Below are 11,613 nucleotides of genomic sequence, written 5' to 3'. Positions count from 1 at the left end.
AGATGTACAATACTTTCATATTTAGCATTAATTTAATTGAGCCGGATTCCAAAGTGAAACCTTTAGAGAACAGGCATGTTTGTTTAAAAATGAATATTTATCTTTTCTTTTGTTGTCGTTGTTAAACTTCTAAAGTGAAACCTTTAGAGAATTAAGACACTTCTGGAAAGTGGGAAAGATTTTCGCTGAGGTCAAGTGTTGTGACGTCACTCAGCCAAGAGGTCCTCTGTCCAAAGTCTCTTCTTCAGAAGTCCTCTTCCTTAGCACCGCTTCTTCTCCTGCTGCGCATGCTTCAACGAGCAACATGTGCACGAGCCATGAGAGCGCAGCTCACGCACGTCGCTTCTCCTTCCTCTCCAAACCTCATCCGCACAAAGAATGAGGGTCGATGATGCGTCGCTCTTAAGGCATACCTGACCTCATTCACATAAAGAATGAAAGTCATCTTGGCATGGGCCGGGCCAAGAGGCGACGGTTCCATGGGGGCCCCTGTGGTGCCGTGCTGTGCACGCGGTGCTGCCCGGATTGGGAATCCTCCTCGGGAGTATCCAAGGATGAGCAGAGACAGCCTCACCCTGTCCGTCAGGATGAGGGTTTCCAACATGAGAAGGTTCACCGAGATCCCCCATCAGCGCGCGGGTAGGCTGATCTCGGGAACCCAGTCATTCAGAAGCCGTCTCTCCTCGCAGAAATGGTGCAGCTTCTCCAGGGAAGGGTCCTCCCAAGACCCGTCAGTTGGGTTCTGTTCCAGCAGAGATGACCAGATGGAATTTAGTCACGTCCGCGGTCCACTCTCCCGTTTCACACAAATTTATTGGCCAGAATGCCACAGGGAGATGAGCTGTACTCTACGTACCGTGATGAGGACACAGTGGGCATCTTCCAGATGCTCCGACTTGTCAGCGACAATCTCAGCCAGACGCTGCATGTCGCTCACTCTGACGATACTGATGTCGTTGTCGAAGCAGAAGGACTGGATAAGCGTGAAGTGGATCTGCAGAGCCACATCCCACTCGAAATTCTCGTCTACGGCCAGCACGCAGAAAGACACACTGTCTGGATCACTGGGAAAACACACACAGGGAGAAAAAAAGTTCAGTTAGCTATCAGTGACATAAATTTGCAAAAGCTCAGTTCTCTTCAATCCAGTACTTACAGGTTCATAACTTTTGCGCACTCGTAGACTCCCACGGTGAGCGAGTCGTTGCCCATGGCGGCCACAAGCACCTCTTCCAGTGCTTGGCTGGTGCACTCGGCTCGTTCGCCGGATTTCTGGCTCAGAACTTCCTCAAGAGTCATGTTGATGAGAAGAGTCCTCAAAAGCAAAGGAAGCTCGGAAAGGCTGTACGGTAGATCCGCAGAAGCAGTGGGCTGCTCTCTCGGCGGAGGCTTCCCTCTTTTATGCAGAGCAGCTCGTGCGGGGCTGTCACTGAGCTGCTCTCCGATTGGCTGCAGCCGCGTCATGTATTGGTATGATAATGCTATTGTCACTCTTCTGGCTCGTGGCAGATTGATGGAGGTCATAGAGCCACGACCCCCCCCCCCCCCAATTTGGCATCCAGCGGCCTAAAAATAGTCTTATTTACGCACACAACAAAAGCGTGGTGCTTCTTTTTATCAGGTTGCGAAAGACAAAACTGGTGAACGGCAGCATGTGGAAGTTATACCCACTTGCTTAACTTATAGCGACAGACAGCGATGTTGCTGTCATTCGTCAACCCTGCCTAAAACGCGCAAATGAAACTTGATGTGTTTGTGTCACTTTTAAGGTTTGTTTTGATATTAGTACTAGCATATAGAGAAAGTGTGGAACCCCCCGCCCCCGCCCCTCCTCTCCGACCCTCAGCAGTCCACGCAGAGAAAGGGCAGGTGGACGATGCCATCTGTGTGCTGGGGGGCGGCCTCCCCATAAAACAGTCCCATTGTGTTGCGCAGAAGCCTTCTATTATCACAGCTCCTATACAAATGGAAATGAGCAGCGCGTGCCAGAACCTTGTGCGTGCTGCTGCGGGGGGAGGTGAGGGAGTCACGCACACCACGTGATCATCAGCTGTCCACGAACGTCCTTGTCTGCTTTTTATTTAATTACTCTGGTAGCGACCCCAAGGACTTGAACTCTTAATGCAACTTTTCTGCATTTTGGACATGTGCGACCCAACGTTTTTTTTTTTTTTTTTTGCATACTTATTGATTAAAAATTTGTAGTTCAATTCACGTTGTTCGCACAGTATATCATTAACTCCTCCAAGGTGACTTTTGATTTGTTGCTGCATTTATCGTAATTTTACTTTTTTAAAATCATGTGTGCATAATAATAGTTGAGTCGTCGGGCGCGTTGCTGCTGCTGATTGATTCCCTCGATTGTTCAACTGAAGGCAAAACGGCAGATGGAGAAGTGTCGCCATGAGCCCCCCCTACACCCCCCGCCTCTTTCTTCAAGCCAGGTCAACCCGACCGATCTTTTGTCCCGAAATGCGTGAGGTGCCCTGTCTGAGTTTTGATTCAATTTGAATGACCCCCCCCCCCCCCCACAAAAAAAAAAATAGACTTTCCCCTTAAATGTGTTATCTCATGGACATGATAAAATCACTTGCAGTGTGTGCTGCAAACATACGAAAAGAATGCTGAGTGGGTTTTGTGCGACCACAAACCCTTGTCGGGTCATCATTTCACCATCAACACCAGCAACAACAATAACAAAAAGTGTTTATTCGCAAACTTGCAACTTTCAGTTTTTGCGGGTGCAGATTGGATTATTTACCAGGTGACAGAGGCTCTGTCACACATGGATCTGTTTGAAACTGAGGATTCCTACACTGGCGTGGCTACGAGGCAGGCGCGTGCAAATCGATGCGATCCTTTGTAGCTGTAAAATCTGCCTCACGGAGGCCTCCCTGGCAGGTGTTAGTTGGGGATCTGTTAGCTGCTGATCCGTGCTGGGACAACCAAAACACACACACACACACACACACACACACACACAACACACACACACACACACACACACACACACACCACCACCACCACTGGAGAGTGTCGAAAAGTTTTTGAGGAGGTTGCACACATTAAAAAAAAATGGCAAATGACGCTAAACATTTACGTATCTGTTGTTGTGGTTTCACACATTGTGGTGAATGCATGAACAAATGCAAAAGTGGCTCGTGTGCGGCCTTGCCTGAGCGCAGCAGGTGTTGGCCGACTTCCTTTGTCCAACCCGCCGCCCCACCTTCCCCTGGGGGACAGATGGCGCCCCTCGGTCGTCATGGAGATGGATGCAGACAGAAGAGATAAGACTCGGATGTATAGCTCCAGATGCCACGCGCCTCCAGTCAAGTCTCTCTTTACGTATGCAAACTAGTGGCGCGTGTCGTTGCATGTAACTTTTTGCAAAAGTCTGACTCAGACTCGACGTGCCTTTTAATTCATGACGCATCCAGAAGATGCAATTATGTTCCCTAAAATAGCATGCCAGAGCAGACCAAGTCGTTTTTGTTTCGTTTATGATTTTATAGAACAACTGCAACATATATTGACATTGTATTGAGTCTTTGTCAAGCACAAACAGTTACCATTAAAAATGAAAAATGTTGCAAGAGTGTACACTGTATTTTTCCACAACTTCTCCTTTTTTCACATTATCCATCTTTGGTGTAAACCAATTACAAATCTGCTATTAACAGTTTTTTTGAATTAACTATTATCACAATTATAATTGCTTTGACAAACAGATACATAAAAAGTTATACATCAAGTTTTCTCCCACTGTATGACAGTTCATTGTGGTAAAATGTTCCTAAAACGTCCATGTAGGCTACAATCAATAACAGTTTAGTATGACCCAATAATTGATCATTTCTAGTTACATATTTCTCTTGGAACTAGGTTCCTGAGCAGATCGACAAAATGTATTTTATACAATGGTATGGAATCAAACTAATTCAAATACTGTCATTCTGAATTGTCCAGAATTACGTTCAAATCGCAATCTAAACATGTTGGTTTTAATTAGAACTTTGACAGAAGTGTGTTTCTCTTGTGTGGTTTCATTATCCCAAATAATCCAAAGGTCAGAAAGTCTCTACATCTGATCCTCCCTTTCAAAGGATGACTTTGGAAGACTTCTAAAGGCACGCGTCCCTGTGGGCAGGCACAGGGCAGCAGGCCTGTCGTATCCATTGTACCCTGAAAGAGCCAATCAGACAGCAGGCGTGTGCCGGCACGATAGTATAAAAGATGGGGGAGTCAAACAGCTCACCATCAACTGAACTGTAAGATATAACCTCACCATGTGGTCTCCTGGAAAATCCCTGAAGGAAGCTTTGCTCAGTGCGCAGAGCGAGGATCGTCTCACAGTTGGAGTCTACGAGAGTGCCAAAATCATGACCGAGTAAGTAAAAATAAGTCTTAATGTGTCTTTGCACATCCAAGCAAATCAGTTGCAGCAGCCAACCAGGCAGTTTCTCCGTGTTTTCCCAGAGATCCAGACAGTGCGTCTTTCTGCGTGCTGGCCGTGGGCGAGGATTTCGAGTGCGATGTGGGTCTGCAGATCCACTTCACGCTCATCCAGTCCTTCTGCTTCGACAACGACATCAATATCGTCAGAGTGAGCGACATGCAGCATCTGGCTGAGATTGTTGTTGACAAGTCGGAGCATCTGGAAGATGCCCACTGTGTCCTCATCACGGTACGTAGGGTACAGCTCATCTACCTCTGGGATTCTGACCAATAAATTTGTGTGAAACAGGAGAGTGGACCGTGTATATGTCTAAATTCCATCTGGTCTCGCTGCTGGAACAGAACCCATCTGACGGGGCTTGGGAGGACCCTTCTCTGGAGAAGCTGCACCATTTCTGCGAGGAGAGACGGCTTCTGAACGACTGGGTTCCCAACATTAGTCTCCCCGGGCGCTGATGCGGGATCTTGATGAAGCTTCTTATATTCGAAACCCTCATTCTGACAGACAGGGTGAGGCTGTCTCTGCTCATCCTTGGATACTCCTGAGGAGAATTCCCAATCCGGGCAGCACGGCTCCAGCCCCAGGGGCCCCTGTGGAACCGTCGCCTCTTGGTCCGGCCCATGCCAAGATGACTTTCATTCTTTATGTGAATGAGGTCAGGTATGCCTCAAGAGCGACGCATCATCGACCCTCATTCTCTGTGCGGATGAGGTTTGGAGAGGAAGGAGAAGCAACATGCGTGAGCTGCGCTCTCACAGCTCATGCACACGTCGCTCGTTGAAGCATGCGCAGCAGGAGAAGAAGCGGTGCTAAGGAAGAGGACTTCTGAAGAAGAGACTTTGGACAGAGGACCTCTTGGCTGAGTGATGTCACAATGCTTGACCTCAGCGAAAATCTTTCCCACTTTCCAGAAGTGTCTTAATTCTCTAAAGGTTTCATTTTAGAATCCGACCGAATAAGAAAAAAACAGAGAAAAAAAAGTCAACGTCACAATATAAGCTTTTAAGTAGATTAACTCATATTGACTGGAAAAGGTCAAGTTAAACTGCAAACGTGTTTAAAAAGAACAATGAAATACAAAAAGCTTGAAAAAAGGGCCATTTTAGAAATGTATCAGGAATTGTTATTTGTAAAAAAAATAAAATATTTGACTTCATCATATCTCTCGTTTTTTTTTTCTGACTCTGTGGCCAATGGACCATTTTTGAATATGTAATGCAAATACTTATGTTCCTGTCGGACCCGTTTGCCACATTGAGCTTCCTTCCTTTGAAGTGTCTGTTTGTGGTTTGTTTTGCTCAAGATTAAAAGCACTTTGCTGCAAAATTAATTGATTTGACTCACAAAAATGTCAATAAACATTACAGTGAAATATCCCCAAAGTCAGGATATTTATGACATTGAAAACAATAAATTCATAAAATGATCAATAAATAATATTAAGCAACAGATTAATCACATAGGGTTTATATCTCAAATCATATTGTTGAGCCTATTTTATGATTGCAAGTGATGACCAAGTGATGACCAAACTTTCTCCTTCTGGTTCAGGTCCTGAATGGAGAAGCACCACCACACCATCAGACTACCACGACCATGTTTCACTGACCACTACAGGCGTAATCATACAGGATTTTACACCCATGCAGCTGTTCTATTTTGGTCCCTTTTTTTTGTTTTTTCAGTGACATTGTGAATTTCTTCATCTAAGGTGATACTCAATTCATTTTTAGTGTAAAATATGAAACCACAAAACCTGATGTCACATTTCTGTTGGGCCACTTTTAAATTACTGTGCACTCACTGCAGTAGTCTCACTACTCTGCACTATTTGCTTATCTGTTGTTGGACAATTCTGGCCACTTATGTAATTGAATAGCATCTGCACCATTTGTACAATTGACATTGTCCCAGATTATTGCACTACAAGTCCCTTTGATCTGCATACATTTCTTGAAGTCTTGGAGCCCTTGCACAGTGGCCACTGCACTGGACTATTGTTCTATTAGTAATTTCAAACTGTTCTAATTGCTAGAGGACTCTGCATCTTTTTGCAGAATTGTGAAAAAATAAATGGATAAAATAAAAGAAATGTGCTGGCATAACCACATTACTGAAAACCTTTTATTGCAATGACTTTTTCAGTACTCAAACGGCTCCAATATCCGAGACAAATTCTGAGTGTGTTTTTTACCTACTTTGCAAACAAAGGTAATTCAGATTCTGGTCAACATTGGAATACACCATTGCCATCTTAATCAGTCAACGTTTCTATGTCATAATTCAGTTAAAAATCAACCCAATTATGCAGATCTTAATTGACATGGCTAAGAATAATCAAAATGCGCAATCTTCATTTGAACATATGCTACAAAAAGATAGACTTTTACAAGTCAGTCCTTTCCCACATGTCTTCCAGTCCCTAATGGACCTTGCCAATGGCAATCTTAAACTCCGCCCCCTCAGCCATGTCCCACATGCTTCCAAAACGGCAATTGAACAGAACACGTTTGAAGTCGATTCTCTATTGCGTATTCCAGATAATATTGAGGTATATTTTTTCTCAAATGCGTCAGACTTGTCAAAGAGAGTTCGACAGAGAGGTCTCAACTATTTCACACAAGGATATGTACACGGAATTAAGATTTTGGACGGAGCAGGACGAAATGTCAGAGTTACAGCGAAATGTTGGTGATCGATGCAAAAAAGTTTGATGCCTCACAAACTTCATATTGAAACCCAACAGGATAAAATAGTGGAATCGTACTGAGCATGTAAAGCAGGGTGAGTACTTTTTACTTGGAAAGATCACAAGTAATATAATTGTAGTCTTTATAAGTGAATGGGTGTATTCATTTGACTTGGCTCGTAATCGAACCCAGTGCTCTTAAAAGTCTGATGTGATATAAATAGGCAAATACTGTAGACATTTCTCTTGCATGACATCGAGCATTTACGTATCACTAACCCGACTCTTCAGCATAAAACATGACACACTTCATTCAGCAGGTCAGTGATACACTAACAAAGTGAAAGTTTTTCTCCTGCATTGTATAATGCACTGATAATAATTCAATCAAACTCAGAGAAGATACTTCTCCGTCACTTACCTTCAAACATACAGCCTTGTGGTTGTAGATACTGTCCACATTCAGTTGTTCGTGCGATCTTCCGCGAGCCTTAATCCACCGTTAACTGTGTTTTAGGCTTTGAAAATTACCCTTGTCACCTGGCAGGATATCTTTCATCAGAATTGCATGTTTCTCAAGTGCATCTGAGGACCATTTTCTTCGTAACATTAACTTTTTTAAGCACAAGCTACTGACAACCAGCATTGCTTGTGGGACAACATGGCGATAGGGGCGTGTCAGCCAGGGGTTAAGACAATGTGGCTATCTGATTGGCTATGATTGTATGAGTGATTGACAGGTCGGAAAGGTCCATTGCCCTTAAAGCACACCCCACGAGATAAAGTAGTAGAAATTAGGAAATTAGCTTGAGACACATCTGATTCCAAATATATATGGTGACATGTATAAAAATCATATTTCCAAGGCAACAGTGGAACAAAATAGTGAGGTGGGAATGTACAGTGCATTCTGGAATTTGTGCTATGAGAGTGTATTGTACTAATGGCAGGGATTTAAATCCCAGCACTGCCTTAGTGGAGTTGTACCTTCTTGTGTTTTCTACAGGTACTCTGGTTTCCTCTCACCTTCCAAAAACATGCTTGGTAAGTTGATTGAATACTCGGACTTGCCCGTAGGTGTGAATGCATGCGCAAACAGGTTTGATTGTATGTGCCCTGTGATTGGCTGGTGTTCAGTTCAGGGTGTACCCTGCCCCTTGCCCATAGATAGCTAGGATAGATTCCAGCATGCCTGCAACCCTAGTGAGGATAAACATTATGGAAAACAGACGGATGGATAGTATCAATAAAATCTGAAAAAGAATGTTAAAGGCAGAATATTTTTTTTTGTAACAAATGTCCTTTGAGGGGCATGGTGGCTAAGCTGGAAAGCATTGGCCTCACAGTTTTGAGGTCCTGAGTTTAACCCCAGACCCGCCTGTGTGGAGTTTGCATGTTCTCCCTGCGCCTGCGTGGGTTTACTCTGGGCACTCCAGTTTCCTCCCACATCCCAAAAACATGCATTAATTGAAGATGCTAAATTGCCCCTAGGTGTGGTTGTGTGACTCTTTGTCTCTGTGCCCTGTCCGTTGACAGCTGGGATAGGCTCCACAACTCCCCGCGACCCTTGTGAGGATAAGCGGCTGAGAACATTGATGATGGAAATGTGCTTTACTTGTTTACCTAATTTTACAAGAGTTCAATCTTAATGATTTTCCTGCTGAAAAACACACACACACACACACCACACACACACACACACACACCACACACACACACACACACACGTTGTATATACAGTGCCTTGTGAAAGTATTGAGCCTGCTTGAAGTTTAACCTTTTGACACATTTCAGGCTTCAAATGAAGATATATATATATTTTTGTCAAGAATCAACAAGTGGAACACAATCATGAAGTGGAATGACATTTTTTGGATATTTTAAACTTTTTTAACAAATAAAAACCTGAAAAGTGGGGAGTGCAATATTATTTGGCGCCCTTGCATTAATACTTTGTAGCGCCACCTTTTGCTGCAATTACAGCAGCAAGTCACTTGAGGTATGTCTCTATCAGTTTTGCACATCGAGAGACTGATATTCTTGCCCATTCTTCCTTGCAAAACATTCGAGCTTAGTGACGTTGGATGGAGAGCGTTTGTGAACAGCAATCTTCAGCTCTGCCTGCAGATACTCAATTGGTTTCAGGTCTGGACTTTGACTTGGCCATTCTAACACCTAGATACGTTTGTGAACCATTCAATTGTAGATTTGGCTTTATGTTTTGGATCATTGGCCTGTTGGAAGATTTATCTCTGTCCCAGTCTCTTCTTTTTCAGATTCCAACAGGTTTTCTTCCAGAATGGTCCTGTATTTGTCTCCATCCATCTTCCCATCAATTTGAACTATCTTCCCCCGTCCCTTCTGAAGAAAAGCAGGTCCAAACCATGAGGCTGCCACCATCGTGTTTGACAGTGGGGATGGTGTGTTCAGGGTGATGAGCTGTGTTGCTTTTACGCCGAACATATCGTTTTGCATTGTGGCAAAAAAGTTTGATTTTGGTTTCATCTGATCAGAGCACCTTCTTCCACATGTTTGGTGTGTCTCCCAAACTTGTAGCTTGTAGCAAACTTTAAATGAAACTTTTTATGGATATCTTTGAGAAAAGGCTTTCTTCTTGTCACTCTTCCATAAAGGTCAGATTTTTGCAGTGTACGACTGATTGTTGTCCAATGGACAGACTCCCCCACCTTAGCTGTAGATCTCTGCAGTTCATTCAGAGTGATCATGGCCCTCTTGGTTGCATCTCTAGTCAGGCTTCTCCTTGTTCAAGGTGAAACTTTAGAGGGACGGCCAGGTCTTGGTAGATTTGCAGTGGTCTGATACTCCTTCCATTTCAACATGATTGCTTGCACAGTGCTCCTTGAGATGTTTAAAGCTTGGGAAATGTTTTTGTATCCAAATCCGGTTTTAAACTTTTCCACAAAAGTATATCGGACCTGCCTGGTGTGTTCCTTGGTCTTCATGATGCTCTCTGCTCTTGAAACAGAACCCTGAGACCGTCACAGAGCAGGTGCAATTATACGGAGACTTGATTACACACAGGTGGATTCTATTTATCATCATCAGTCAACATTGGATCATTCAGAGATCCTCATTGAACTTCTGGAGTGGGTTTGCTGCGCTGAAAGTGAAGGGGCCAAAAATTACTGCACGCCCCACTTTTCAGTTTTTTATTTGTTGAAAAAGTATAAAATATCCAATAAATTTTGTTCCACTTCACAATTGTGTCCCACTTGTTGTTGATTCTTGACAAAAAAAATCATTTTATATCTTTATGTTTGAAGCGTGAAATGTGACTAAAGGTTGAAAAGTTCAAGGGGGTCAAATAATTTCACAAGAGGTACAGCTTCATCATTTCAAATCTTGATCCTCTTCTCATTATAAAATCCAATAAATTCCACCCAACTAAGAGGTACAGGATAATGAATGTGAAATTTGGGACTTGGCACGCGGATTTTCTTCTCTTGTGTTTTTGCGATTCAGCCAATGTTCGTAGTCTTTTGTCACTTTGAATTCACACTCTCAAGTCAAAGTGACCGGCAAGTATTGTGTAACGATTGCAGAGTCAACAGTTGCTGTAGCCTCCACGCCCAACAGTCACACACAAAGCGGGACCAGCTGAAACGCAATCAGCACTTTAAATCTCCCTGGCAACCCACCCACCACTTACTCCACCTGCTTTTCATTTGAATTAGCGTAAGAAAAAGAGGGTGAAGGGTAACAACGGCAGGGGCTTCTCCATATCACTGATAGGTCATGTGATGGGAAAATAAAAAAACAAAAATACAGGCAACCCCCACGTTTATTGCAGGTTCTACAGGTAAAAAGTTGCATTATAGGAAGAGCTGATCATTTTCCTTCTATAGTTGTTCTCTTACCAAATGATTTCAACACATTTAAATGACTTAAAAGGTACATTTAAAATATATCTTACTGGCTGTTCTCAAACTCATTCATACAGTTCTCCAAATAAGAGGTAGAGAATACTTGCTTCAAGCTTTTTATTATTCACTCTCAGTAGAAGTTCACTGTAAATCTATTAAACAACAATATGTATTTAAACAGCAAAATATTCAACCAATCCATATAATTTGTGTAACCAAAGTCCTTTTTAGCTTAATGCTTATATACAATGGAAAGAGCCATAGATGGGCCAGTGTAAATTAGCATAGACTAATTATAAACTGGTGGCATGGTGGATCAGCTGGTAAAGCATTGGCCTCACAGTTCTGAGGTCCAGGGTTCAATCCTGGACCCGCCTGTGTGGAGTTTGCATGTTCTGGTGGGATAGGCTCCAGCATTCCCTGCGACCATTGTGAGGATAAGTGGCACAGAAAATGGATGGATGGATGTACTTATCGATGCGTAAGTGAAATATGAAGGTGATATGATTGATCGCACTGTGTATTTTAACGGTCACAAAAATGTTGGTCGCATTGCACAATCGGTAAAATTTCCAGATTTTTTG

The 11,613-nt window shown here is 43.3% G+C and overlaps 2 protein-coding genes across 2 annotated transcripts; one reads left to right on the top strand and one right to left on the bottom strand.

Moving 5' to 3' along the window:
* Positions 1–47: 47 nt before the first annotated feature.
* gadd45gb.1 (growth arrest and DNA-damage-inducible, gamma b, tandem duplicate 1) lies at positions 48–1,347 on the bottom strand. The gene is made up of 3 exons (XM_061801198.1): positions 1,157–1,347; positions 857–1,064; positions 48–742 (listed from the first exon to the last, which is right to left on the bottom strand). The coding sequence occupies exons 1-3, from the start codon at positions 1,297–1,299 to the stop codon at positions 629–631; spliced, it is 465 nt and encodes a 154-aa protein (XP_061657182.1). The 5' UTR covers positions 1,300–1,347; the 3' UTR covers positions 48–628.
* A 2,939-nt stretch (positions 1,348–4,286) lies between these two features.
* Positions 4,287–4,911, top strand: LOC133490752 (growth arrest and DNA damage-inducible protein GADD45 gamma-like). Its single transcript, XM_061801200.1, has 3 exons — positions 4,287–4,387; positions 4,477–4,684; positions 4,798–4,911. The coding sequence occupies exons 1-3, from the start codon at positions 4,287–4,289 to the stop codon at positions 4,909–4,911; spliced, it is 423 nt and encodes a 140-aa protein (XP_061657184.1).
* The last annotated feature ends 6,702 nt before the right edge of the window (positions 4,912–11,613 follow it).

Source organism: Syngnathoides biaculeatus, chromosome 17, assembly GCF_019802595.1.
Source record: "Syngnathoides biaculeatus isolate LvHL_M chromosome 17, ASM1980259v1, whole genome shotgun sequence".
Lineage (NCBI taxonomy): Eukaryota > Metazoa > Chordata > Actinopteri > Syngnathiformes > Syngnathidae > Syngnathoides > Syngnathoides biaculeatus.
The sequence above is the reverse complement of the archived record's forward strand: the minus strand, read 5'-3'. Positions and strand labels throughout refer to the sequence as shown.